This window comes from Phyllostomus hastatus, unplaced genomic scaffold (genome assembly GCF_019186645.2).
Source record: "Phyllostomus hastatus isolate PE091 unplaced genomic scaffold, TTU_PhHast_1.1 phas_contig_150, whole genome shotgun sequence".
NCBI lineage: Eukaryota > Metazoa > Chordata > Mammalia > Chiroptera > Phyllostomidae > Phyllostomus > Phyllostomus hastatus.
The window spans coordinates 2,607,426-2,635,118 of NW_025333611.1; the positions used below are offsets into that span (position 1 = coordinate 2,607,426).

At 64.9% G+C, this 27,693-nt stretch overlaps 1 protein-coding gene across 3 annotated transcripts; it reads left to right on the top strand.

Annotated features, from left to right (window-relative positions):
• The first annotated feature begins 214 nt into the window (after nt 1-214).
• Nucleotides 215-27,693, top strand: LOC123807279 (Grid2 interacting protein). 3 transcript variants are annotated; one of them, XM_045820965.1, is made up of 22 exons: nt 215-628; nt 5,125-5,279; nt 12,895-13,143; nt 13,384-13,469; nt 15,385-15,454; nt 15,916-16,010; nt 16,261-16,444; nt 18,312-18,466; nt 19,372-19,518; nt 19,695-19,792; nt 19,938-20,055; nt 20,432-20,793; nt 21,188-21,607; nt 22,040-22,127; nt 22,876-22,953; nt 23,464-23,660; nt 24,017-24,172; nt 24,316-24,402; nt 25,208-25,337; nt 25,431-25,549; nt 26,262-26,426; nt 26,685-27,693. In XM_045820965.1, exons 1-22 carry the CDS (start codon nt 215-217, stop codon nt 26,754-26,756), a joined length of 3,645 nt encoding a protein of 1,214 aa, XP_045676921.1. In that variant the 3' UTR covers nt 26,757-27,693. The 3 variants fall into 3 exon arrangements, with proteins under 3 accessions (XP_045676921.1, XP_045676938.1, XP_045676931.1); XM_045820982.1 differs by lacking the exons at nt 215-628; nt 5,125-5,279 and adding an exon at nt 6,370-6,383; XM_045820975.1 differs by lacking the exons at nt 215-628; nt 5,125-5,279 and adding an exon at nt 10,889-11,009.

Here is a 27,693-nt window from a genome sequence, read left to right on the forward strand (position 1 = left end):
TAGAAATGTGTGAACTCGTTACTGGGAAGTCCTTTTGTCACACGGAAGTTGGTGCATTTCAGGCACAGCTGGACCCAGCAGTTCAGACCCCAAGGCAGTTGGAGGTCGAAAGGAGAGGTCCCGGACCTTTGAGCCGCCGCATGCAGCACCGCGGACAGGGTCACAAGGACACCCCTGTGCTGTCTCTCTCTCCAGACGCAAGGCCACCGCTGCCATGCCGACCACCAACCAGGGCTGGCCCGAGGACTTCGGCTTCCGCCTGGGCGGCTCCGGCCCCTGCTTCGTCCTGGAAGTGGCCGAAGGGAGCAGCGCGCACGCTGGGGGACTGCGGCCTGGAGACCAGATCCTGGAGGTGGAGGGGCTGGCCGTGGGCGGCCTGAGCCGCGAGCGCCTGGTGCGCCTGGCCCGGCACTGCCCTCGCGTGCCGCCCAGCCTCGGGGTGCTCCCGGGCCCCGACCACGGCGCCGGCGCGGGAGCCGGCTCCGCGCCCCCGACCACAGCCCTGCGACCTGCGCGCCCGGGCCGCGGCCTCCTGCTGGGCCGCGAGCTGCTGCGCCTGGGGGGTCGCAAGCGCCCCGACGCCGTGCACAGAGAACGCAGGCGCAAGGCCCAGGAGTTCAGCCGCAAGGTAGGGTGGGCGGGGCTTGGCTCGTGTGGGCGGGGCACGTCGGCGCTCCGCCGGCCCTTCTCCGAGGACCTGGAGTGAGTCTGGAGTTTGAGGCTCACACGACGTGGGGATGGGGACTCTCCTAGGAACAGATTTGCCACAAAACATAGTGACGCTCACGTTTCGAGGGGCTGTACTTCGATGTGTGGGCGTTGCTTTCCTTTTTCACTGAGGTATACAGTTGATACAGGTATATAATAAAGTGTTTTATGCGTACAGCTCAATACATTTTATGTGAGCACACCCTTGCAACCACCATGCTGATAAAAACATAGACTAAGAGAATGCACAGATAACAGAATGCAAGCCACAGAGTGATGTCTTCACCCCGAAGGTTCCCACGCACCTCTGTCCTTGTCTCTCCGCCCTCCCTATCACGAGCCAGCCGCTCCTCTGGCTCGCATCATCACACATGGGTTTGCGCCTGGGAACGCCATATAAACGGAGTCGTGCAACGCATGCTCTTTCGTGCTGGGCTTCCTGTGCTCGACATTACGTCTTCGACTTCCCTCCACGTGTGTAGCAGTTCATCATTGTTTCTATTGCCCGTGTCAGTCCCCGTGGGCTGCTGTAACAAAATACCAGGGACCGGGTGGCTCACCAACACCAGGGACCTGTTTCTCACCGTTCTGGGAGACGGCGGGCTGAGACCAGGGCGCCAGAGTGGTGGAGTGAGTTCCGTCTGCTGGGTCGCACACTGCCGCCTGTGTCCTTCCGCGACAGAAGGCGCTCGGGAGCTCCCCGGGCTGTCTTCAGAAGGGCACTGATCCCACTCGTGAAGGCCCCACCCCCAGCACCGAACCACTTCCCAAAGGCCCCGCTTCCTAATACCATCCCATTGGGCGTTAGGATTTCCATCGGTGAATTTGGGGACGGGGACACAAACATTCAGACGGTAGCAACTAGTCATGTCCGCTGTGATCCCAGTTGACTTTCGGCGGCGCCGAAGGCCGGTCCCGGACTCCATCTAATCCCGGGAAACTCAGAAAGGGGCACGGTCGGAGCCCCCAGACGGGCAGGGCGTTCACGCAGACATGCCAGAAAGCAGGGCCTGGGCGGCCACCCGCAGAGGGTGGAGCCCGGCTGGATGCCCGGGCCAGCTGCGGTGCGCTTTCCAGCCAGGGGGCTCAGAAAGGGTGGGTTCTGGTTCGGGCTCGCCGAGCACCCCCAAAGGCTGAGAACAAATCAGGAAGACCAGGGCCACTGCTGGGGCGCCCCCCCATTGGTTTTCGACGATTGGCTCCTGGATCCTCACCGGCGCTATTCCTGCCCCAGTTTTTCCTCCTTGAAGACTCTGATATTAAACAGAAAACCCATCTGCGTCCCGTGATGGCGTCTGCTGCTTAGATGTAGGTTGAGAGTGTCTGGATAATAGCTGACACCAAAACCGCACTGTGGCACAGGCCCCAGGAGGGAGGAACTATTTTTTTCCCCTTCTTACATAAAGCCTCTTTCCAGCCAGCCACGTTCTCCTTTGACTCGAGGCTGCCGCTGACTTTGATTTCAAAACCACCACCGTTTCCCAGCATGGTGGGTGCACGGGGAGGGGCCTCGGGGGGCTGCAGCCTGCCCTGCTCACCTTGAGGGACACTGAGGTTGGCAGGGCGACAGCAGGAAATGCCGTGTGAGAATGGCCGGCCCCTCACAGCTCTTTGGTTCGGTGGCGTGCACTTCCACCGGATGCCTTCCATGTGCCAGGCTCTGTGCTCGGGGCTGGGCAGGGGTGAGAACTCAGGTCTGGGTCTCGGACCACCATAACTGGAGGAGGGGACAGAAGCCTCCGCAGACCTGTGGTGTGCATGTGCCAGGGCTCAGACATGCCAGAACATGGCCTCTGACTGATGCCCTTGAACCCCCTGCCTCCATGGTGTCGCCCCCTCTAGAAAGCCTTCCTGCCCTGGCTGGCGTAGCTCAGTGGATTAAGCTCGGGCTGCGAACCAAAGTGTTGCAGGTTCGATTCCCAGTCAGGGTACATACCTGGGTTGCAGGCCATGACCCCCAGCAACCACACATTGATGTTTCTCTCTCTCTCTCTCTCTATCTCCTTCCCTTCCCTCTCTAAAAATAAATAAGTAATTAAAAAAAAAAAAGCATTTCTTAATCCCCGTGTGCCACCAGGTAGGAAGCAGCTGGATATGCAGTCCCGAGACCCAGGAGCAAGCTCTGGGCTGAAATCACGATGTGGGAGTTGCCAGGTGGGGTCCTTGGCCACAGCCCAGTCGGGGAGCTGCCAGTGGGGCGGACGCTGACCAGGAGGGGCAGCAGGTGGGACAGCACTGGGCCAAAAGAGTACGAGGATGACCAGGGTGTGCAGAGAGGAGGACTTTATTAACAGTCCTTTATAGGTTGGGAGAGACCTGGACCTTTATATGAGCCGAAGGGAAGGAGGCGGCAGAGACGCTTAGGTGTGTGCCTTTAGCGGTTATCGATCTCGCACCATGATAGGAACAGGACAGGCAGGGAGCCCGCGCTCGTGCAGCCGACACTCGTGTGGGCAAAGAGACGAGGAGGGAGCCGACACATCACAAGACAAGCTATTGCAGGTCATGGCCAATAAAGTGAAGAAACAAACAGGGGGAGACAAGAACAGTGATGGCGGCCCCTCGGACACGGTGGTCAGGGAGGCCCCTGAAGAGTGCGTTTCGGCTCTTCATCCGCCTGCGAGTGGAGGGCAGAGGGCGGAGGGGAAGGACGCCGCGTCTGATCCGAGCTCAGAGGTGGACGGAAGGAGAGTGAGGGCCAGACAGCCCTGGTCCTGGCTGAAGTTGCCCCCACGCGCCCCTGAGAGAGAGGTGCCCGCTCACCTCCCAGCCTCCCGCCTCTGCTTCAGGGTCCGCTCAGGGTGTCCGTGTATATTTCCACTGCACGAACGCATGTGCAACCACATACCATGAAAAGGCAAGGCGGCGTGTTCCGTTGGGTAACCTGCTTCTTTCACTGGCCTGTTTATCACGCTTTGGCGCGTCTATTACACCACTTTACGGAGACAGAATTCACTTACCGTACAACTGGCCCACCAAAACTGTATGAGCCAGTGGTTTTTAGTAAAGTCATGAGTTGGGCCGCTATCACCACCGTCAATTTTAGAACGTTTTAATCGCCCCGAAAAGAAACCTCGCACCTCCGACAGCAGCTTTCTCATGGCCAAGTGGTACCACCTCGCACAAAATCTAAAACACCGTTGACTGCAAGATGCACCGCTGTTTCATTTTCTGCTGAGAAAGCAAAATCCCTGCCAATTAACCCACGACACACCCATCCTCATCCCTGTCTCGTAGCTCAATTTAGTGGTTACAGAAAGAGGACGCTCAGTCTCATTTGGACAGATGTCTTACCAGTGGTGCACAGAACTCAGTGGCTGTAACCATAGGAACACCTACGACCAAATTCACATGGGAACTGCGTGCAGGAGTGACAGTTCCCTGTAAGACACATCCTCACCTCCGAGATGTTAAAACATGAAGAAATGCTCACTGTGGAACCAACATTGTCCAGAATTACAGAGCATGCAGTGAACCCAGCTACAGAGCAATGGAAGTCGACTCCGACCGCTGAGGCAGGATAGCAATTGCGGGAGGGACAGTTCACCGCATCAGCGCTGGACACCCAGGCTTAGCACCAAGAAAAGGATGGCAACTCAGAGCACGGCGGCCCTAAAGCATCCTTCAGGAAGAGTTTGCTCAGGGCGTCCTATGGGCTCTGCCACTGCCCTGAACAAGCTCTGCTGTCCCCACATTTCTGCCCCATTCCTTCGGGAGCCGAAGCCCTGGACAAGAGCATCCTAATGGCCAAAGCCACAACGTAACTGCCAGGGTCTTGCCTTTCACCTAATTTGGGGTTTTCCTCCCTTTGTGGCCGAACAGCCAGGAAACGACACATATCTCCCCAATGGCTGTCTACGTGCCCGTTTCCACCGGCCGCACAGATCCCTCTGAGTAGACGGGCATCAGCGGGTTTGTACGCGGAGGCAAAGAAAACAGAAGTCCAGAGGCAGCACCGAGGGAGTCACAATAGGCGTGCACCCCAGGGCTTGTAGGCGGAGCCAGAACGTTCTCCGCGGCATCGAGGCAAACAGTGTAGGGGAAGGGAGGAGAGTGGTGTAACAATAGTAACTGGCAATTACCGAGCGCCTGGCACGCGTGTGAGCTGTCGTATTGATTCCTTCGATCCTTACGGCATTCGGTAGAAGGGCTGTCTCTGGGCCCGAGTCTTGACCCCACGACCTTGGGCCCGTTTCCTGTGCCTGTAGCAGCCTCCGTTTGCTTCTGTGCAACAAGGTCGGTCCCAGGCATGCCCGCGTGGAGGCTCCCGGTGGAGTGACTTGGGCAGAGAGCTCCCTGCCAGGCCCAGGCAGCACGCGGCTCCTCGGGCAGGCCGGTGGCCCTGCGGAGGTAGACTGAGGGAGGAAGGGGGGGCGAGGGGCCCCTGGCACTCATTCACAGGACCCTCCCTTGCAGGTGGACGACATCCTGGGGGACCAGCTGGCGGCCAAGGAGCAGGTGTCCGCCGCCCTGAAGCAGTTCGCGGCCGAGCAGCGGGTGGACGAGCTGGTGCGGGCGCTGTCCCTGGCCCTGCCCCGCGAGGCCCGGGGGCCGCTCCTGGACAGCCTCAGGTGCCTCTGTCTGGGGTGGGGTGGGCAGGCGGGGGGGTCGCACTCAGGGGTGCCCACGGTCCCCCCCAACCCCCACCATCCCAGGCACTGCTGCCGCTGCGTGGCCCGCTCCTGAACTGGACCCCCAAGCCCCGCAGCCCCAGAACAAAGGTGGGCGGTGACCCAGAGAAGGGCACCTGTTGGCTTTGCCGGGGGTCGGGGCATCGCTTGGATTAAGAAGGAAAGGGCGGCCGACGGCTGGCCTGGGACGGGCACCGAGGGGGCCACCTCCTGATCTGACGCCGTAGCCCACCCTGCTGTGTCCCAAACCCCAGGTCACAGGAATCAACAGGACGCCAAGACAGGCCTGCTTCTGTCTGGAGACAGAGCAGGGCGCAGTGAGAAGTCCAGGGTTGCGCCAGGCGGTTCCCACCCCTCTTCCTCCATTGGCGCCCTTTGCCCTTGGGCAATGCCAGCAGCCTGTCAGGGTCCTCCCCAGGACGCCAGAGGAACTGTCTCTGGCTGACTCCCCCAGTGCTCTTGTTATTCCCAGTTCACCGAGGCAGACTGCGGCTCAGAGAGGTTAAGAGGCTGGCCCAAAGTCACACAGCAAGTGAGTGGCAGGCAGGAGAATGTGGACACGGTCAGCTGGGCACCTGCTGTCTTCTGCTCAGCTTTGGAACCTTTCAGTTTATTCTTCAGAAAAACAAACAAAAATCTCCTGGTGGGTCCTGGCCGGAAGCAGCAGGGAGTCCCCGGACCCCCTCCCGGAGTCCCCTCCGTGAGCCCAGCCCCCGCCTTTCCTGCCAGAAGCCACTGCCCTGCACTGCCCAGCTGTGACCAGGCCCGCGGGCCTGAGGGCTGTTCCCAGCCCCGATGCCGTGGGGCTTTCTCTCCCCACCCTGCTCCCCAGCCCTCCTCCTCCCCCTTCCCGGACTCAGCCCGCCCCCTCCCCTCGCTGCCATTCACCCCGCAGCCTGCCCCTCCCTCTGGGCCTGGCCAATGTCAGGGACCGGGTTGGCCGCCCCCCCTCCCCAAGGCCGGGCGGGCGCAGCCTCTCGGCTCTGCGGCGGCGGCGGCGGAGCACGGAAGGCCGCCGAAAGCGGCCACCATGAGCTGTCTGGGGTGAGTTAGGGGCTGGGGAATTCCGGAAAGGAGACAGGAAAAGTTATTCCTGGAGCCAAGTGTGCGGTGGAGATGCGGTGCCGGCGCTGAGGGCTCCCTGGGGAGCGGATGGGTGGGCAGCCCCCGCCCCCGAATCCCGCCCCTCCCCACCAGGGCTGGGCCAGGGGCGAGGGCGTCGGGCTGTCCCCTGGGACGTTGGCACCCCGCCGCCGCGGCTCAAGACCGCTAGCAGCCGGACTCCGCCGGGGGCCCTCCCAGCTCCCCTCCTCTCCCTCGGGCGCTGCCCCAGCTCCGGTCCCTGCCGCGCCTGCCGCCTGCCGGGTCAGCCTGCCTGCCTCCCAGACAGCCCTCACGCCCGCCGTTCCCAGCCGCTGCCCGCCCCCAAGCCACCGGCAGCTCGTCGGGAAAAGCCGGGGTGAAGGAGGCGCCCCCTTGGGCGCTCGCATTTGAGAGCCTGGGAAAAACGGGGAACCCCGGCCGGCCACGTGGGGATGCCCGCCCCCCGCAGCACCCCCGGGGCGCTGCCGGGGAGGATGAAACAGCAGCCTGTGTTGTCAGCGCGTGTCGAGTGCGACAGGAAAATTGGGGAGGCTGCTGGAGGAGGGGGCGGTGCCCAGCTGGGCAGCCCTGGCAGTGTGGCTTCAGCCCCCCACCCCCACCCCATCCCATCCCCAGGCCCTGGTGGCCCAGGGGTGCAGCCATCCCCACGCAGCAGCACGTTTCCAAGGGAGCTCAGTGGGGCATGGGGGAGTCACCGTTACTTGTGACTGGGGGGGGGGGGTGATGGGAGATGAGTGCCCTCGGAGGCAGCCCAGGGCTGAGCGGTGGGGGGTGAGGGGGGCAATCAGGGCGGGCTCCCAGCAGGAGGCAGCTGGGGCCAGTCTGTGGTTCAGTCAGTGACCGCTGGGTCTGGCAGTATGTCCTGTGGAGGTGGGAAGACAGCCCCCAAGGGGCAGTTCATCAGGGCCAGGCACCTGGCCACAGGGGTGGACCCCTGAGCACCAAAGTAAGGGCAGTGCCGCACAGGCCTAAGGGTGCCCAACGCAGGGTGCCCGACTGTGCCCGGCTGTGGGTCCTCCTACCTGAGTGGAGGGCCATGGAGGGGCCGTGAAGAGCTTCAGTGTGGCCCTGGGGACCCTCCTCCCCCACCAGTGAGAGCCTGAGCAGCCAAAGGTAGTCCCGGAGCCGTGTGCATGTGTGTGCACACGCGTGGGCATTCGTGCTGGCCAGAGGCTGGACCCCCCAAGAGCTGGCTGGTCCCAGGGGTCAAAACCGAAGAGTTGGGGACAAAGGAGAAGGAGCCCTGAGACTGTGAGGCTCAGGAGCCACCAGCCACATGTCACTCTTTAAAATTAAATTGAGTGCATATTTGGTAACATTTTAAAGTCAGCTTCCCAGAGTCACTAGCCACAGTTCAGGGGCTCAATAGCCTCACATGGCTAGTGGTGACCTAGAGACAGGGCACTTGAACTTCAGGACAGGAAGCTCTCCGGGCTGGCACTGCCGCCCTGAGGGGACGTTCAGGTCAGTGCCGGCCACGCCAGAAAAGGGTCTGGTCTTCCTGTGCCACAGCGCTACTCCCGTGGCTCGCATCCTAATTTGGGTCTGCCCCCACAGGGATCCCAGTTTGATGAAGTGATGGCGTTCTAATTAGGACAGGCCAGGCGGCGGAAAGTGTGACGTGGTCAGGAGGGAGCAGGAGCGCTAAGCCTGCTTTGGGGTCCGCTGGTGTTTCCAGAAACACGGAAAGAGAGGGAGGGGCAGGCTGGGGGGGGGGGGGCAGCGGAGGTGGTGGAGGGTTTGGAATCCCGGCTGACCTAGCTTGAACCCCAAGGGTGCTCCCTGGCTGTGTGACCTTGAGCAGTTCACTGACCTCTGTGATTTGTCTGGAAAAGGGGCTGGTAATACCTGCCTGTCTCCGGCAGGGCTCGTGGTAGGAAGTCACATAAACGAACTCTGCCACCTGCAAACAGAAAAGATGTTGTTAATTTTATTGGGGTGATATTGGTTAACAAAATCATGCAGGTTTCAAGTGTAGAATTCTACGGTATGTCTTATGCATAGTGCAGCGATTTTCCATTGGCGCGCCGCAAGAATTTTTAAAGCAAGCAACGCCTGGCTAGTCAGTCCGGGGCACCGACCCCTTTGCCTTCAGACTGTCCGATAAAACAAAAATGACAACAGCCAACACAACAATAACCATCCAGTGTGAATTAATCACACTGATACCTATTTTTTGCCAGATGGGCAAAAATATCGTTTTCTGGTGTGCCACGGAGTTTCCGTGTTTGGTGCGTGTGCACCGTGAGATGAAAAAGGCTGAAAACTGCCGGCACGTGGCATTGAGTGTTTGCCGCCCGAGCAGAAACGGGACGGGCTGAGCCCCCGGGGGTGAGGTGCGAGGGAACAGCTGCGCCGCCTTCTCCCTCCTCTGCTCTGGCAGGTGCCGGGGACGCGGCAACACAGAGCTTCTGGGAGAATTCTGGGGGGCCGTGTGGCCGGGGGTGCGGGCATGCCTGTATGCTCCCTCAGGGTGGCCTTCCCTGGGGACGGTCTCCTCCTCCCTGCGGTGGCCTCTCAGCCGGGGCACTGCTGACGCTCTGAGCCCAATAGTTCTCTGTCACGGGGGGGCCATTCTGTACGTGGTTAGCAGCATCCCTGCCCTCCACTCGCAAGCGCCAGCAGCGTAGTCCCCTTCCAGGTGTCATTTTGTGACAACCAAAACTGTCTCCCGACAGTGCCACAAGTCCCCTGGGGAGCAAAATCACCCCTGGTTGAGAGCTACGGCCCTCGAGTCATCTGTCCCTGGGGGTGCACTCTGGCTGGGGTAGGTGCTTCCGGGAAGGTCCGCTGTTGCCCGACCCCCCGCCACCCCGTGCTGCCCCAATGGAGTCCCCTGCCCCGACGTGCCCGCTGCTGGGCTCCTGCGGCGCCTTCCCTGGCCCGAGGCAGCATGTGCCCGGCCGGCTGGGTCTGGCTTCCAGCAGGAGTGTTTGCTGGGTGCCAGCGTCTGCTCGGCCCACAGCACGGTTCAGACAGCCCTCCCACGCAGGCCTGGTTCTGGATGCCGGGCCACCGCAGCTGGAGCAGATCCCCCAGAAACGGCTCCGTCGGGAGGGGACGCCGGCGCCCCGTGGGTGTCAGGGAGCTGGGCTCACGGAGAGGGTTTTCAGACACGTCCCGCCCTGGCAGGGCTGAGCACCGGGCTTGGGGGAGGGGGGGACACGGCTCCGGCCTCCTCCTGCTGCTGCTGCTGCAGGGGAGACATGCAGTCTGAGGGGTCACTGTGGGTCAGGAATGTGGGGATGAGGTGTGCTACGTAGTAGGGCCTGGACAGAGCGCCAGAGATCAAAGGTCAGGTCTGCAGTGTCATCCCTCCCCCCCTGCCGCCGCCCCCCCCCAGCCATGGCAGGCAGCAGGAGCCTGGGGGCAGGACCTTTTGTGGGGGGAGTTGTTCCCCACAATGACTGAGGCGGCGGTCCCCTGCCTCCAAAGTCCCAGCCTGTCTGGGTGGTGACCGCCTCCTGGTGAGGAGAGAGCCCGGTGCTGATGTCCCCCCGGAGGCCCCCGGCCGGCTCCCCCGCAGCTCCGAGCCCTTCCTGGCCTGCAGTCACGACTCACTGGGACCAGTGAGAAAGGACAATGCCGCGGGGGGGGGGTCCCCAGGGGCTGCTCCTGCTCTAAGGGCTGGGGAGCGGCAGGCCCAGAGCCGGAGGAACGACCCAGACCCTTTCCTGAGGTCTCTCTCCTCCCCGTACTGTCCCCCCCTCTCCTCTCCCCTCCCAGCTCAGGGGGGCCTCTACTCGCCCCTCCCACTCACCCGGGAGCCGCCCCAGCTCGCTTCCACTCACTCACCAGGGCCCCACTCACTCTCCTTCCTCTGTCTTTAGAATCTAGAAACGTGTCCCCCCCAACACCCTGCATCACCCCTCCCCTGGTGTAGCAAAACCTCTGGGGTCACTCCACCTCCCCGTAAATCCTTAGACACCCCCATGGCTCCCCGCGGTCTCAGAGTGCGGTCTCTGCGGCTGATAGTGGCATTCAGGGCCCCCCTCGCTAGCCTCTTCGCGGTGGGAGCGTGCCCTGGATAGGTAGAGGGGGCTTCCTCTTGCTGACCCCAACTCCTGCGGAGCCCCCCAGGCCCAGCGCAGCGGCCGCCGCCCCCCCAAGAAAGCCTTCCCGTGCTCTGCAAGAGACGGTCGGGACTTCCTGCGAACTGTCGGGTCCATTCTCCCTGCAGCGGGTGCTGGGGACTCGCCGCTATGCGAGGGACCCGGGCGCCCGGCCGGCCGGAGACCGGAGGTGACGCGCCCGGGAGGGTCTAATGAAGGGGCCCGAGGAGAGGGAGCTTGACAGCCTCCAGCCGCCCCAGATACCTCCGAGCTAGCTGAAGGATCCCCCCCCCCGAGGGGCGGGGCGGGGCGGGGCTACTGGGGAGGGGCGGGCGCCCGGCCGCGGGCCGTGCTGGCCCGGGAGGGGCCGTGAGCGCTGGCCCGGCAGAGGCTCGAGGAGTCGCGGCGCCCTCGCTCAGCTCCCGGGCTAGGCTACCCCCTGCCGTCTGCAACTGCCGCGCCGCTGTCGCCCGCTCCAGATGGGGAAGGACCAGGGCTTCTCCCGGCACTTTCGGTAGCTCCCCGACTGCGCCCCGGCCCCCGGGAACCGTGCGCCCTGGGCTCCGCGGACCCGACTCCGGCCGGACTGAGAGGGGGTGGGGCTGAGACACTGAAGGGCTTTCCTGCCCTTGTGGGCACCCGCCGTGCCTGGCTGGGGTCCGCAGGCAGGGGAGGGCGGACGTAAACGGGGACGGTACAAGGAGCGAGTTCCCCGCGTTGGGCGCCCGGGAGCCGCGCGCCGCCCTTGGGGTCGGGATGGGGGCAGGGGACTAACGGCTGGGATTGCAATGCCCTCGTTCCTTCCTGCGCCTGGGCTGGTCCAGGGAACTGGGCAGAGATCAAAGTCAGGGCCTGTCATGGAGAGAGAGGAGCCTAGGGCGGCTCCGGAAGGAACCTGGAGATGGATTAGACTTGACCCCCTCCCCGCCCCCAGCCCCCCGCGCCCGGGGCAGAGAGAGCAGAACTGACCCTGAACGCAGCTCATCTCCTTGTGTAGCTCAGCCCCACGGACACCAGTCAGGGAACCGGCCCCCCAGCCTCCCCCCACCTGTGCTCTCGGTGACTCTCCCTGGTCCTGGTGCAGCAGGGTCTTTTCTAGCTGCTGCTGGAGGGCAGAGCTGGGATGGTCGCCTGGCCCCTGCCCAGGCTGGCCCCAGGCTGACGCCTTCTGGAGTCTGGGGCCGGAGCCCGAAGTGTGAGGTGGACAGTTTCCGCCCTGTCATCTCTCCTTTGTCTGTGCGAGAGGCATGTGGTGGGTGCAGGGGGGTGTGGGCAATGTGCAGGGCGGGCAGATGGAGGTGTCAGGCTCCAGAGACCTTGAGTGGCCATCTGGGGCACGGGGCCGAGGCTCCGGGTTCCGGGGAGTTGCTGTGGGTGGCAGGCATGAGCGGCTCAGGCAAGGATGCGCCTGGCAGCGTTGAGTCGGCCCCTCATGTTGTCCCCCTGGTCTCCGGGGACATCCAGGAGCAGAGCCCACTCGTGGTGTGTGGCGGGGCTGGTGGGGGGGTCCTGATGCGCCCCTGCCCTGCCAGCAGGCAGCTGTCCTGCCCACCTGGCCTCATTAATCCTGCTCACAGAGGTCTAGGGAACTGAGTGGGGGCCACGGGCCACCCCCCGAGGGGTTGCATTTCAGTTGGCTGCAAGACCACCAATCCCCCCCACCCCCTCCCCACTCTTCCCTTGGTACTGGCCCCTGGTACCCAAAAAACAGGGAAGGGAGCGTGGAATGCAGCCGGCGGGGGGTGGGGGTGCTAACAACCAGACCTCCAGGGGCTGGTGACAGAGCTTTGCCACTGTGCCGAGACCCCAGGGCTGGGCCAAGGGCCAGCCGCGTTGACTCTGGAAAGCTATGGGCCCTCAGAGCCCTCTGCTGTGGACAGAGGAGTCCCCCTGGGTGTTAAGTGCTACCATCACTCAGGTGTGCGGCTGGACCACAGTGGACCCCTGTTTATTCAGTCACTGAGTCCCTCCCATGGGCCGAGCCTGGCTGGTCGCCGTGGCTCCAAGCTGAGCTACAGACCCAGCCCTCAGAGAGCTTCTAGGTCGCAGAGGAGACCCATGGTCACCAAGGAAACATTCGGGGTGTGGGCCCCCACACGGGGGGCCATGAGAGCCTCCCCGCTGCTTCTCACCACTTCCTGAAGGCGTCTCTGAGAGCAGGAGCCCCAGTGCCCTCAGCTCTGAAGCCCAGTGCCTGGCTGGCCCAGGTCGCAGAGCCAGAGAGCAAGGTCGGACACCCGGGGGGAGGCGAGGGTGCGGGCTGCTGAGTCCCCAGCCACCCTGAGTCGAGGCGGGAGAGCCGAGGGTGGAACCCGCCAGGAGGTGCCTTTGGGCCGCGGTTTGCGGTGACCGGGGCACGGTCTGAGGGCGCGCCCTTACTCAGCTGGCCTCCCCGGCAGGATCTTCATCCCCAAGAAGCATCGGGCGCGCTTCGACGAGGTGGTGTCGCAGGGTCTGCTGGGCAAGCTGTGCCGCGCCCGGCGGGCGCAGAGCGCCCAGCGGCTGCGCCGGAGCCGCAGCGAGGAGCGGCCGCAGCGCCTCCTGGTGTCCACGCGCGCCAGCGCCGCCCCGCGCCGCCCGGACGAACCACCTCCGCGCAAGACCCCCTCGCTGCTGGGCTGCCACGCTGGCCCGGGGGGCGCGCGCAGGTACCGGGGCCGGCGCATGGGCTGCAGACACTTCCTGCTCCTGGATGAGCTCACCACGCAGACTGGACAGAGGGCGCGGGGGGGGGGGGGAGGGGGGGGAGGCGAGGCATGGACACCTGGCGTGGGTGGGTGAACGGGTGGGGGACGTTAAGGGGAACATAGTCCCCTGTGTCTCCCAGCCCCTTCTCCCGAGGGCAGGGCATGCTGCCCACCCCCACCCGGCGCCTTCTTTCTCCCCAGGACAGTCCGAATTTACAAGGGCAACAAGAGCTTCGGCTTCACACTGCGCGGCCACGGGCCTGTCTGGATCGAGTCTGTCCTGCCTGGTGAGGAGTAGGGGGCTGTCCGGGAAGGGGGTGAAGGACCCCCTTAGGCCTCTGCTCAGCACCTCCCCCCCAGCCTCGTGTAGTCTGTGTCCTTTGCGTGCCCAGCAACGGTAGCACGTCCAAATCATTCATCTGCTGGGGTTGGGCCACCACCGTCCCAGCTCAGGGTCAACCCGGAGCCGGGTGAACCAAGTTCCCCATCCAGGCCTTTTCTGTATCCACAGGGAGGGCGGCCCTCCCTGGGACAGGCGGCCAGAGCAGAGCTGGCATCCGCCCAGGCTGCACCCCAGACGACATGCACTTTGTGGGGTGCCACCGTCCCCGTGACCTGGGCGTTTGCCAAGCAGGCCAGGCCCAGAGAGGCGTCAGGGCTGCGGGGCCTCTGCCGTGACCCAGTCCCCTTGGCTGGACTCCCCTCCCCCGCCCACCCAGCCTGCCCCTTCCGGCCCCTGGGCTGGTGGCGCCCTGAAGAAGGCAGAGCAGGCACCGCTCCTCCTTGCCCCTCCAGCCCGTGCAGGGGTGGGGGAGGGGAGCAGAAACTCCCGTCTGCTGAGGCAGCTCATTCCAGTGCGGAAGGTCCCCAGAGGCCGGAAATATGTCCTGGTGCTGACCGAACTCCCTGTGACCACTCACGGGGCCTGGTCACCTGCTCTGGCCTGGGCCCATCCCCTCCCGGCACCCGAGCCTGGTGCTCTTGGCGACACAGCCCCATGTGGGCCCCGGCTGCGGCTGCGTCCTTTCTGCCCTCCGCACCTCGCGCTTCCAGCACACACACGACCTGTGAGACGGGTGTCTTCTGGTCCCCGGGAAAGTGCCGCGGCGCCTTTGCGTCGTCGTCGCGGCCCCTGGAGAATCCCGAGGTCCAGCCCTGCGTTCAGGGTCTTATCGGGCCTGTGGGCCACTAAGTGGTCGACATACTGTCGTTTGGAAAAGGTCCCAGGCTGCCCTCTAGGGAGCTTCTTCCTGAAATGGTTACTCCCCCCTCTTCAGACGGGTCCCTTCTGACAATGCCGCCACCACCACTGCCACCTCCCTGTCTCTTCCACGCGTGTGGGCAGAGACCCGTGGCCCAGGGCCGTGTTAAAAACCAGGTGTGCTGGTCTGCGCAACCCAGCCTCCAGGCCAGTGGCGCCCTGCCATCCGAGGCAGAGGGAGCCAGTGGGAACTGGGGGCACGCAAGCCCTTTGCTGTGGTTTCTGTGGGAAGGGACAGGCACGGCGGGGTGAGCAGGCTTCGGACGGGCTAGTGTGAACAATTAATTCCGGGGACCCAGGGACCCAGGGCTGTCCCTAGTTGTCTGGCGCCCGGCCCTGGGTGATGAAGGCACGTGCTCCGTGGCTCAGGGTGTGAGAGCCCATCGAGGAGGCCAGCAGGCGTGGGCTCCGGGCAGGCCCAGTGGGTTTGCCTGGCGAGGGCCTGCTCGCCTGCAGCCCGGTCACTTGCTCTGTCTAGGAGTCAGCTAGCCCTGGGAGGGACAGTCGGTCAGTCCGGTGTCAGCAAGGCCCCCGACGCCAAAGCCTAAAACGCATGATGGACACCGTGTCTCCCAGCCCGAGGAGGGCACTGTGTCCCTCCAGGCAGACAGGTTTCCTCTGGGGACAGAGGCGCAGAGGAGTCTCCGCTGGGGACCTTCAGATGAGGGCTGAGGGCTGAGTGTCCTGCGGGGGGGCCCTCCGGGGGCGCAGGCGCTGCAGGAACGCTGCTCCCCGGACCCCCGTAGTGTCAGTGCCTCCCCAACAGCTCGGGGCTGACCAGTGGCCCGTGCCGCCCCCGGCACTGCCCACCCCCCGACCACTGTGGAGCCACCCCCTGGTTAGAACTGCGGAGGCCCCACTGGTCCCCATCCCACTTCCGGCCTGGGCAATGGGAGTGGCCCTGCCCCGCTGACCAGCACGCCCCCTCTTCTGGCCCCCAGGGAGCCCGGCCGACAGTGCTTCCCTCAGGTCCGGTGACCGGATCCTCTTCCTCAATGGACTGGACATGAGGTCAGAGGCCACTGGGGACGCCAGAGCTTGGTGGTGAACTGCTGCCTCTCGGGACCCCTCGGCCACGGTCCTGATCTCCTCTGAGCAGCTGGTCCCTAGGGTTTGTCCCTCGTCCTGTGGGAACCCTTGAACGTATTCTCCTGCCCTGGCTGGGATGCCAGTCTGTCCTTCCAGCCAGAAAACACTCCGGCTCCACAGAGGGGGCGCCAGGGAACCCCTGCCTGGGGGGGGCATGGGTGAGAGCCCCTCTGCACCCAGAAGTGCCCAGCAGGTCCCGGGCCTGGAGCTTCTCCTGCAAAGATTAACGGGTGGGAGAGGCAGGGCCCTGGCCCCGGTGCGTGGCCCCACGGTGGACGTGCTGTGCAGCCTCTGCGGGCAGGACGGGGTGGGAGGCCTGGCGGGTGGCCCTGGGCGGGGCTCATCCCTGCTGGGGGCCCCCCCGGGCCATCTCTGCTTGGCAGGAACTGCTCCCACGACAAGGTGGTGTCCATGCTGCAGGGCAGTGGTGCGATGCCCACACTGGTGGTCGAGGAGGGGCCCGTCCCGTTCGCCAGCGGTGAGACCCCCACGGCCACAGAGACCCTGCGGGGGCCCCTCTGCTCTGCCCCCAGACCTCCCAGCGTCCCTCCCCAGGTGGCACTGCGGGACCACCTCAGGGACTCCGCCCCGGCTCCCTCTCCCTCCCCACCCCTGGCCTCGGGGCTGAGTCCACAGATACCAGGAGTTCCCCCCAGCGTTAGCACCTGGGGGCCACCTGGCCTGGGGCCACCGGGTCACCTGTGCCTCTCCCGTCCGTGGCCCTGCAGACTCCGATTCCTTGGATTCCCCCAATCCGTCCTCGGCGCTCACCTCCCTGCAGTGGGTGGCGGAGATCCTGCCGTCCAGCATCCGCGTGCAGGGGAGGACCTTCAGCCAGCAGCTGGAGCACCTGCTCACGCCTCCCGAGCGCTACGGGGTCTGCCGGGCCCTCGAGAGCTTCTTCCAGCACAGGTGGCCAGGCCAGGGTGGGGCGGGCCCCTGCCCCGGGCGGGCCCCAGATCCTGCCCAGACTCACCATCCAGGCCTCCCTGCCTGAGCCCTGTCACCCCCCTTCTCTGGGGGAGGCTCAAAGGAAGCAGCAGCTGGTACCAGGGGCCCCCAAGTGGGGAATGGGGGGCTGCACCAGAACACACCTGCCTCTGAGACTTCCCAGCCACGTGACCTGCGCGAGTCAAGGCCTTGTCTGTAAAGTGAAGCTGACAGTGATCGATCGCCGGCGGCGTGGACAGTGGGGCCCGCCAGGGACAGTACTTCCCGTGTCAGCAAGACGCCGCACACCTGCAGGCACGCACCACGCCACGGGCCGACGCCCTGGGGCTCAGTTTGGTGTCTGTGTTTCTGTAGCCCACGGGCAGCAGCTGCACTTACCACACTCCTCGGCCCAGAGGGGCATCGTCAGGATGCCGCGAAGCTCCCCACCTGTTCATCCTTTTTCTTTTTTCGTCGAAAGAGTTTTATCGAGACATCATTCATGTGCCGTACGATTCACCCACCTGGGAATTCCATGCACTGGCCTTCAGTCTGCTTTAGTATGTTGTACATGTACGCACAACTGCCACCACACTGAAGTTTAGAGCATTCTCGTCCCCTCAGAAAGAACCCTGCACCCCTTGCCTCCACCCCCGCCTGCTTCTCTCTTTGAGAAGCCCCACCGTGAGCAGCCATTGGCCCACTTTCTGTCTGTGATTCCCCCGTTCCAGACAGGTCACGTGAACAGAGTGTTACACTCTGTGGACATCCGTGTCTACTTCCATCACTCAGAGGTTCCCAGCGTTCGTCCCACTTGTGACATCTCTTTCGCTGTTTTAGGGCCACAGGTCCCCCCGCGTGGACCGGACCCGTGTTGTCGGTCCAGCCATTGGTCGGTGGACAGTGGGCTGCCTCCACCTTTCATCCCCTTTGGCCCCCGTCGCTGCCCACCACGCCCAGTGCGTGCAGCGGGCGCCCCTTTGTCTGACGGGCTCTTGGGAGGGGGGCCGGCGTCTCTGCTCTGCTTGGTGTAATTTTATTTTGCATCATCACCGTGCTGTGTGCTCCATCCCGAGTCTGGTTCTCTAGTTCCCCAAGTGCTCTGTGTGTCTGTCTCTGCCTCCAGCTCAGAAGATGTTTTCCTGCCTTCGCTTCTATTAACGCCATAATTTTAGCTTTCTCACCCTGGTCTTTTATCCCACCAGAGTTCACCTTCCTGTGCGGTGGTATAAGAGGACTCACTTTTCTTTTCATACAATGCAGAGGTCAGCGCACTGTTTCTACGAAGGGCTAGGTGGTCAATATTTTAGGATTTGGGGGCCGCACAGTCTCTCTCGAAACTATTCGACTCTGCTGCTGTAGCTTGAAGACGGCCACCAACGACATATAAACACATGGGCGTGGCGCGTTCCGACAAAACAGTCTTTACAAAAGCAGTGGGCGGGACAGATTTCGGCCCAGGGGCCGTCCCTCGCTGGCCCCTGATGCGGGGACTCAGCTGTCCCCCTACACGCCATCCATTTCCATCTTCACCCACTGCAGCGCTGTGCAGTATGTGGCACTTTTGACCCCCATTTTACAGATGAGGAAACTGAGGCACAGAGAAGTTAAGTAACTTGAGAAAGGTCACGTGGCTGGTAAGCGGCAGAGGCGGGATTTGACTCTGGGCAGCCTGTCCCCAGAGCTTCCCCTCCCGTCCCCTTCTCTGTCTGGGCGGTGGGAAGGGGGGTCGGGTACCAGCTTGGGATCTGTGGCCTAGAAAGGCCCCCCTCATCCGTCCCCCCACCCACCCCACTCCCTAAGGCGAGGCCCAGGGTAAGGAACGCCTCGCCCCCGCACCCTCCCCCAGGAACATCGACACCCTCATCGTGGACGTCTACCCCGTGCTGGACACGCCTGCCAAGCAGGTGCTGTGGCAGTTCGTCTACCAGCTGCTGACTTACGAGGAGCAGGAGCTCTGCCAGGAGAAAATCGCCTGCTTCCTGGGCTACACAGCCATGGCGGGTGAGCGGCCCCGCCCTGGCCCAGACACGGGCCGTTCTCACCTGCTGGGCGTTACAGCGGACGCGGCTCCCTGCCCCACACAGCAGTGCCCCTGGGCCCTGCAGACACTTGTCCCCCACAGCCGGTGGGTCCCACGCCCGGCCCCTCAGATGCGCCTTCCCAGCTCTCAGGAGCAAATGCAGCATAACCTTAGACACCCCACCTAACCGCCCAAGGCCTCAGGTGTGTCATCCACGAAATGGGGGGTGGGGGGACTTCGGTGGCTGTGCTGTGTGCAGACCTGGATCGTGAGTGTGCAGCCTGGTCACACCTGGCTTGGCACTGACGAGCACAGGGGCCTGCCAGGCCTTGTCGCAAGTGCCTGCAAAACCACGCCCTTTGCTGCTTGGGCCACAGGAACTGAAGCCCGGTCGTTCTGTCCGGGCGCTCCGCGCCTGCTGTGCACGACCGGCAGGCCCACCTGCTGGCCCTTGTGTGTGCACTGTCCCAGTCCCGGGGACCCACAGTTAGCAGGGGGAGTGTCCCAGCTTTCCACAGGTCTTGGGTGCAGGCGTCTCACACCCTACCTCGACCTGGACTTCCTTTCGCCCCGTTCGTCCCTGCAGGCAGCCGCAGCCGGGCATCAACACCTCAGATTGCAGGGCCTTGGGCTCTGGTCTGAGGACAGGCCCTGTGGGGTGCCGGCCACCTCCCCCAGGCCCCGAGGTCTGGCTAGCACCACCTCCGTGTTCCTGCCCCTGGCACCCACTTCCCACCCCCGGCTTCCCGTGGGCAGCTCTCCTAGAGCCAAGCAGGCCAGGGGCACAGCTGATGCAACGGGTTGCTGCCCTCCCCCTGCTTGTGTTTCGTGGCTCCTGGCCTGGCTGAGAGGCAAGGGCCCATCCCTCCTTCCTGTCCCACGACAGAGCCAGAGCCGTCGCTGGACCTGGAGCCGGAGCCGTCGCCGGAGCCGTCGCCGGTGCCCGAGCCCCAGCGGCGGAGCTCCCTGAGGGCCTCCTCCGTGTGCCGCCGCAGCCTGCGGTCCCAGGGCCTGGAGGCCGGCCTCAGCTGCGGTAAGGCCGGGACCGAAAGGCGCGAGAGGGTGCAAGGGCGTCCCATCTGCAAAGTGGAAAGTCCCCAGAAACGGGTGGGGCGGCGGCCCTCTTGGGGCAGGGTCTTTCAGGGTCTTGGGGCAGCGCCGGAGCAGACCTCCCACCGCTGAGTCCGCCCTCCCTTCCTCCCTCCGCAGGCCCCAGCGACTTCCCCGAGATGCCTCTTCCTCTGGTCCCGGGCGAGCGCCAGGCCGGCGACGGCACGTCCCTCCCGGAGACCCCCAACCCCAAGATGGTGAGACCGCTCTGCCCTGGCGGTGTCAGTGGGGGGCTGGGGCAGACCCCTGCCTCCCAGGCCAGCCAGGCCTGGCCTCTGGGGCCGTGCGACAGCCACGCGGGGAAGGGGAGGGCGGCGGGACTCCCGCCTCCTCTCCTTGCAGATGTCGGCCGTCTACGCGGAGCTGGAGTCCAGACTGAGCAGCAGCTTCAAAGGGAAGATGGGGACCACGTCCAGATCCCGCGCCTCCCCGCCCGTGCCCAGCCCGGCAGGCACAGCAGGTGGGGCCCCGGCCAGCCCCGCTTGTGAGGGCAGCGCTGGCCTCTGCCCCTCCAGCTGGCTCCTGTGAGTGGGGTGTGCGAGGTGCCTTGTGAGGCCGGTCCGAGGCCTGCAGAAGGCCCCTCGGCCCTTTGAGTTGTGTTCAGTGGCTCCCAAGTGGGACCGCTGGTTCCCCTCCAAGACGAGCTGGGGTCTGGCCTGAACGGTGCCCCCACCTCTAATCTCTGATCGCCCTCTGGGAACCGTGTCCAGGGAGGAAAAGGCGGGGGGCCCAGGGACACAGAGCCCGCCGACCCTGGGCCCCCCCCCCAGCCCGCACCCGGAACTCAGGTACTGGCTGGAGCGGCGTCCTCACGTGTGCCCCCGCCCCCACCCCAGGGCCCAGGACCCTGTCCGGCGTCTCCTGGCCCAGCGAGCAACTCCTGCCCTCCCCCTGCTACTACCCACTGTGCTCGGGGGGCCCGGCCTCCCCCAGCAGCTCCGAGTCTCACCCCTACGCCAGCCTGGACAGCAGCAGGGCGCCCTCCCCACAGCCAGGCCCCGGGCCCGTCCACTCTGACAGCCCCCCCAGCCCGGACCTGGCCCGCCAGACCAGCCGCAGGAAGCTCTTCGCCTTCTCCCGGCCTGTGCGAAGCCGGGACTCAGACACCGACCGCTTCCTGGACGCCCTAAGTGAGCAGCTGGGCCCCCGGGTCCCCATGGGGGACGACTTCCTGAGCCCGGAGAATGACTACGAGGAGGTGAGTGTGCAGGTGGAGGCGGAGGGCCAGAAGCAGGTGCGGTGTGGGGGGTCTTCGAGGGGGACAGTGCACCTGAGCTCGCTGCCCTGGGGACCTGTCCCAGGCCACCCCTCTCCCTGGCTTGAGCTGTCACACCCTTTGACTCAAGCTAGGACACCCCACACTCAGGGCTACCCATACACCCCATCTCAGGTCACCCCACTCCTTGTCCTGTACCCCACACGCTGTCGGACCCCCCCCCGCCAACCTTGGGCTAACCGCCCAGATACCCTGTCCCTGTCCCTAGGCCCTCCCACCCCTGCCCCAGGCGCCCCACCCTCCCGCACCTCGCTCGCCCCCTGCTCCGCCGTCCCTGAGCCCAGCCCACCCCCCACCCCCGTTCTGCCCCCTGCAGATGAGCTTCCACGACGATGACCAAGGCAGCTTCGTGACCAATGAGCGCAGCAGCGCGAGCGAGTGCATCAGCAGCAGCGAGGAGGGCAGCTCCCTGACCTACTCCTCCGTCTCTGACCACATCCCCCCGCCCCCGCTCAGCCCCCCACCGCCGCCGCCCCTGCCCTTCCATGACCCCAAGCCCATCCCCCGCACCCCGGATGGTCCCCGGGGCCCCGCTCAGACTCTGGCCAAGCCCCTTACCCAGCTGAGCCACCCAGTCCCTCCACCGCCCCCGCCCCCCCTGCCCCCACCCGTGCCCTGTGCACCCCCCATGCTGTCCCGGGGCCTGGGTCACCGCCGCAGCGAGACCAGCCACATGAGCGTCAAGCGCCTGCGGTGGGAGCAGGTGGAGAACTCGGAAGGCACCATCTGGGGTCAGGTAGGTGGCCAGGGGCCCCAGGGTGCCGTGCAGCAGCACTGAGAACTTGTTTAGCTTCTGCCCTGTGGCATTTCCCTGATTCAGTTCCCCCCACATGGGAAACCTGGGGCAGCTCCGGTGAGCTCACTCCCTGCAAAGGACATCTCGGCACAGGGCCGGACCCTCGGCCGCCTCGAAGCCCCCTGGGTGGCTGCAGCCCCTTTGCAGCCTCTCCCCCCGGTCCCGGCACGGCTGCTGGCTTCTGTGTGGAGAGTGTCCCAAGTGTGTGTGTGACTGACCGCCAGAGGAGCCGGCGCGAGCGTGCGTGATTTAACCTCTCCTGCAGCCCCCTGCCTCTGGGCTCACCCCGGGGCCTCAAGGGGCTCTCCCTCTGGGGACGGCAGGCCGGCTGCCGGGGTGCCTCCTCACTCTGGGCCTGCCTCTCCCTTGCAGCTCGGGGAAGACTCTGACTATGATAAGCTGAGCGACATGGTGAAATACCTCGACCTGGAGCTGCACTTCGGCACCCAGAAAACTGCGAGTGAGTGGCCCGAGGGCCCTGGGGGACCCCCGTGCCCAGGTCTCTGTGGTGTCCCAGGCTTAGAGCCCCGAAGGTCTGCACTGACTTAGTTCACTCACTGTGTCCCTGAGTTAGCCTTCCCGAGCCTCGGTTTTCCTGCCTCCAAATCAGAACGCTAACACCTGGCTTTGCAGCACGCTTCCCAGATGCCAGACACCCTCCACCCTCATTTCAAAACTGATCCCGGGCCTCTGGCACCTTCCCAGGAGAGAGCGCAGGCAGCCCAGGTGACCTGTTCAGTCACACAGCCAGAGTCAGGGGGGCGGGAGGCGCCCACAGACCCCTCCCCTGCAGTCCCTCTCTCCCCTCAGCCCTCTGGGTGTCTCCCTGTAGATGTTGGGTGGGGCTCCAGGCAGCCAGGGACACTGTGTGTGGAAAGGGGGAAGAGAGGTTCCAGGGGGAAGAGAGAGGCCCTTGTCCCTCTAGGAAGCACCCACCAGGTCCAGAGGTGACCGATCCCCCTGACCCAGCCAGCTCAGTCCCACCCACTCAAGGGTCAAAGGATGGGAGGAGGGCCATGCACTGTGCATGCGGAGTGTGTTGGACCGGGCATCAGAGTCCATGTGTTGGGACAGTGGATGCCTGGAGCTGATCCATCAAGGCCGGGGTCAGGGGGCATCTGGGCGGTTGGGGTGGCTGCACCCCTGTGGCCCCCTCCCACACAGCCTCGCCTCACCTCCGCTCATTAAACCATCACTGACCCTTCCAGAGCCAGTGCCCGGGCCTGAGCCCTTCAGGAAGAAGGAGGTGGTGGAGATCCTGTCCCACAAGAAGGCCTACAACACCTGTGAGGGGCCAGGGCGTCCCAGGGGTTGGGGGGAGCAGGGGGCCGCCCTCCCTGGGCCGCAGAGCTGCGGGTCTGCCCTTGGATGACAGAGATTAGGCTGTAGGCAATCCCCCGCAAACGTACCCGATGCCCAGCAGGGTGAAGGCCCCCTCCCAGCTCCCACATCCTGCCCGATTCACCAGACAGGTGCTGGCCTTGGGTACACCCCCGTAGGCCCCGCCCCTGTTGGGGCCCCAGTTCTGGCCCCGCCTCCAGGCCCCTCCTAGGTTCCTTGGTCCCGCCGCCCCAGGCCCCACTCAGGTCTAGCTAGCTCTGTGTCCCCGAGAACCCCGCCCTCGCTCTGTCCTCCGTCCCGGGAAGAAGGGAAGAAGGGAAGACGTCTCCGTCTTGGCCGGCTCCTGCCTCGCCCAGGTCCCCCCCTTCCCGCCCCGCCTCCCGCCACCGCGAACCTCTAGGCTCCACCCAGTAGCCCGGGCTCACCCAGGCGCCCCCGCCCCCCCCGCCCCGCAGCCATCCTGCTGGCGCACTTGAAGCTGAGCCCCGCGGAGCTGCGGCAGGTGCTCATGAGCATGGAGCCCGGGCGCCTGGAACCCGCGCACCTGGCGCAGCTGCTGCTCTTCGCGCCCGACGCCGACGAGGAGCTGCGCCTCCAGGCCTTCCGCGAGGCGCCCGGCCGCCTCAGCGAGCCCGACCAGTTCGTCCTGCAGGTGCGGCGGCCGTGGGCCCCGCCCAAGGGCAGGGGCTGTGCTCCGCGGCCCTGGTCGCCTCCATCCGGGCTCCCGCTCTGTCCCGGGGCCGCGTCGGTCCCGCTCCACCTGCGCCCCCAGGCTCACACCTGAGTCCCAGCGGACACCTTTAAGGGTCAAGTCCCACGGTTGATCCAAAGCACAATAAATGGGATGAGGGCGCCCCCTAGAGGTTGTGCTTATTTTTCCTAAGGGACTACCAGGTCCGGGCAGCCCGCTGACCCCGACCCGAGGCTGGTTGGGGCAGTGGGGTCTCCTGGCCGTCCTGGCCGTCCTGTCCGGATGCGCGCATAATTCCGGCCCTGCCTTCCTGGCAGATGCTCTCCGTTCCCGAATACAAAACCCGCCTGCGCAGCCTCCACTTCCAAGCCACCCTGCAGGAGAAGACAGAAGAGATCCGGGGCAGCCTGGAGTGCTTGCGCCAGGCCTCCCTGGAGCTCAAGAACAGCCGGAAGCTGGCCAAGATCCTGGAGGTCAGGGCACACCCCTCCCTGGTCACTCCCTGCCCCTCTGCCCCCCCCCACCACCCAGGGGCTTCCAGCCTGGAGGCAAACCCCGAGGGTCCCCACGGTGAGGGGTGGGGTGAGCCCACGCCTGCACACTCTCCCTCCCACAGTTTGTGTTGGCCATGGGCAACTATCTCAACGACGGACAGCCCAAGACCAACAAGACCACAGGCTTCAAAATCAACTTCCTGACAGAGGTGAGCCGCCGGCCTTGCTCTGCCAGCGAGGCTGGGGAGGCCGGGCCCGACCAGGTTGTGGCAGGGTGGCCGCTCAGGGCCCTCCCCCCACGGGAGGGAGAGAAGGCTGCCCCCAGGCCCGGACTCGCCTGCAGCAAAGTTTGGCAGGGGGAGGGTGCGGGTGCTCCTCTGAGCCAAGCCTGGGGATCTGGACTTGCGGACTAGTGGGGAGCAGGGAGCAAAAGCTCCAGGAGGAGAGGGACAGCACAGCTGGCAGGCTTCTGTACGCGCCCCCCCCGCTAGCATCAGCACTGTCAGCGCTCAAGTGCCCGTCCTTCCCCCAGTGTTTCTGGGACTTTCCCCTGGGCTGCAAGAGGAAGAAAAGCTCCATTTGTAGATGTAAATGGTTCAGAATGTCTGGGGCTCAGATGAGCCACGGATGCTTCCAGAACGCCACAAGAGGGAAGATCTGTGAGCGATGCCCCCCATCTCCTTGGTGTCAGAGGCTCTTGGGCTGTATCTGCCGACAAGGACAGAAAAGCCTTGCACCCTCCTCTAGCTGGGCGTCGCCCGCCTGGTTCCTGGGGTCTCAGGGATCTGGGCCAGGGACCCCCCAAACTCCCGGAGAGGCCTGTGGCGCCCCAGCAGGCGAGACCTCGGAGGGAGGAGCACTAGCAGTCGGTTTATGGGCTTTGGGGTCAGTGAGTGTCGAGGGCCAGGAATTGGAGCCGCAGTCTGGGAGGAGCAGGGCTGAGAGTGCCTGGCCCGTGTGATCGGGAATCTGCAGGGGTCCTTGAGGAGTCTGTGTGTTGGGGGTCCCTTGCAGCTGAACTCCACCAAGACGGTGGACGGGAAGTCCACCTTCCTGCACATCCTTGCCAAATCGCTGAGCCAGCACTTCCCCGAACTCCTGGGCTTTGCGCAGGACCTGCCTACTGTGCCCCTGGCTGCCAAAGGTAGGCCGGGTGGGTGGGTGGGCAGCGAGGCGGAGGCCCTGGTGTCCTGGGCTGGGAGCGTGGCCCCCTGAGGCTCTGTCCCCTTCGCTACAGTGAACCAACGGGCCCTGACCAGTGACCTGGATGACCTCCACTGCACCATCAATGAGATACAGGCCGCCTGCCAGAGCATGTCCCCCTGCAGCGAGGACAAGTTTGCCATGGTCATGACGGTATCCTCCGAGCAGCCCGTCCCAGTGCCGTGGCGGACCCTGCGGGGTGGGGTGGGGTCAGGTAGAGCTGGCTGTGGCTCCAGGGACCACCGCGGGCCCTGTCTCCCTGCAGAGATTCTGGGCAGAGGCCGCTGTGTATCCGGGGGTGCTGGAAGAGGGTCTGTCCCGGGCCATTTAGAATCCAAGCACTGACGCTGAGTCTGTGTGTAGATGGGAGGGGCTCTTTGACTGTCCCAAAGCCTCTGCCTTGTCCCATCGTCATGGTCCCCAGTCCCGCCCAGACTTAAGTTATAAGATATGAAAAAGGGCTCATCAGGCCCTGGCCCACCAGAAGACAGGAGAGAGGAACATTCCCGCTGAGCACAGACAGTGACGAGTGCCATGGAAAAGGAGAGACAGCCTAGGCCTGGAGAGGAACAGGGGACTGCTCCGAGTGAATGCTTGTGGACGAGGGGCGGTGGCAGCTGAGCGGAGCCGGGAGGGAGGAGACAGTCGCCCTGCGGAGAGGAGCAAGGGCAGTGGCTGCAGCTGGGCTGCGCGTGGCCGGTCTCAGGATGCACTTGGGGGTGGCAGGCCCGGTGCCCCTGAGCAGGCATGGCTCCCAGCTAAGCACCGGGTCTGGGGCAGACGGGCATGGGGCAGCTCGGGGTCGCTGCCTGGGAACCTGGGAGCACCCAGTGGGTCTGCAGTTTCCTGAGCAGCAGCCCACCAGTCGTTCCTGGAGACTGCCCAGCCGGTGCTGCGGGCGCTGGACGGGCTGCAGCGGGAGGCCATGGAGGAGCTGAGCAAGGCACTGGCCTTTTTTGGGGAGGACTCCAAAGCCACCACCTCTGAGGCCTTCTTCGGCATCTTTGCGGAGTTCATGAGCAAGTTTGAGGTGAGCCGTGGTGGAAGGCCTAAGGGGCCCCTCTCAGGAGAGCTCAGGGGCAGAGGTCGAAAGAGGGGGTCTTCTGTGAGGCAGGGTTTGGGAAAGCACCCCCCAGGGAGAGGCATATCCCCGCCCCCACACTGAGGAGGGGGCGGTAAGTCTCTGCCCTGGCTCTGGGTGGTGGGATGAGGTGGGGCGGGTGTTGGAGGGGGGAGGGGGCTCCTGGAACCCCTGACCAAACCCTCCCCCCTGCTCCTCCCTCCCCAGCGGGCACTCAGCGACCTGCACGCCGGGGAGGGTGCGCGCAGCTCTGGGATGGCCTCACCCCTGGCCTGGTGACAGCGGCTGCCCTACGACCCCTTTGGCCCGGGCATGGAGAGGGACACCAGAGGCTGTGCCCCAGTGGGCTGCCTGCATGCCACCAAGGTTTGGGCTGCACCTGCCCCTCCCACGCCTCCTACCTGGGACCTCGGGCTGTTGTGCCTGTGTCTCCAGCTACCTCAGCCTTTGAACTTCGGCCACTGTGAGGGTGCTGGGGTCGGTTGGACCCCCACCTCCCAGCCGACCCCCGGCCCTGAGCGCTGAGGGCACGGGGCAGGAGTGGGTGTGGACTCCCAGGGAAAGTGAACCACGTCTGCCCGCGGGCGCTGGTGTGTTCCCCCCGGAAGGACCATCCACAGCTCCCGGCCGGGCTGCACCCCACGTGCCCTGGCTTCCTGCTCGTTGCCCTGCCTGGCTCGCAGGCAGGCCAGCCAGGGCGGCCAGCCCCCAGGTCACGGGGGACCCAGGGAGGGGAGAGGGACTGCAACCGGCAGGTGAACTGAGGCGCGGCCACGGCCCCGGGGCAGCGTCTGCTGTCTGCCCCTTTACGGCGTGGCCAGAGCGCGCCGGGTTCTGAGGAAGAACGTCCGAAGAAGAGTGGGCCCCGGAGGACACGCTCATGGAGCACAGACCTCGAGGACCCTGCACCCTGGAGAAAGAGGCAGAGTCGCTGGACGCACCACCCCACGGTGCATTATGAGGCCTGGGGGTCCCTCACCCAGCCGGGGCCCCCGGTGCGTCCCTGCAGGCAGGAGAGCCACAAGTCCGCACCTAGGCCGTGTCTTGGGAGCTGGAGGCAGCTGCAGTGGCTGCTGCCCAGAAGCGGGGCAGGTGGGGTGGCGCTGGGGGAAAGCAGGGGAGAGAAACAGCGGAGGACTGGAGGAGCAAGGCCCTCGGTGTCAGACCGAAGAACTGAGGTTCTTGTCCAGTGGACTAGCTTCGCTCCCCCTTGGAA

Coding starts and splice junctions, on each gene's coding strand:
- LOC123807279 (XM_045820965.1), top strand. CDS start 215: ATGCCGACCACCAACCAGGGCTGGCCCGAGGACTTCGGCTTCCGCCTG. Junction 19,519..19,694: donor GGAGGCCGGCCTCAGCTGCG/GTAAGGCCGGGA, acceptor CTCCCTCCGCAG/GCCCCAGCGACTTCCCCGAG. Junction 19,793..19,937: donor AGACCCCCAACCCCAAGATG/GTGAGACCGCTC, acceptor CTCTCCTTGCAG/ATGTCGGCCGTCTACGCGGA.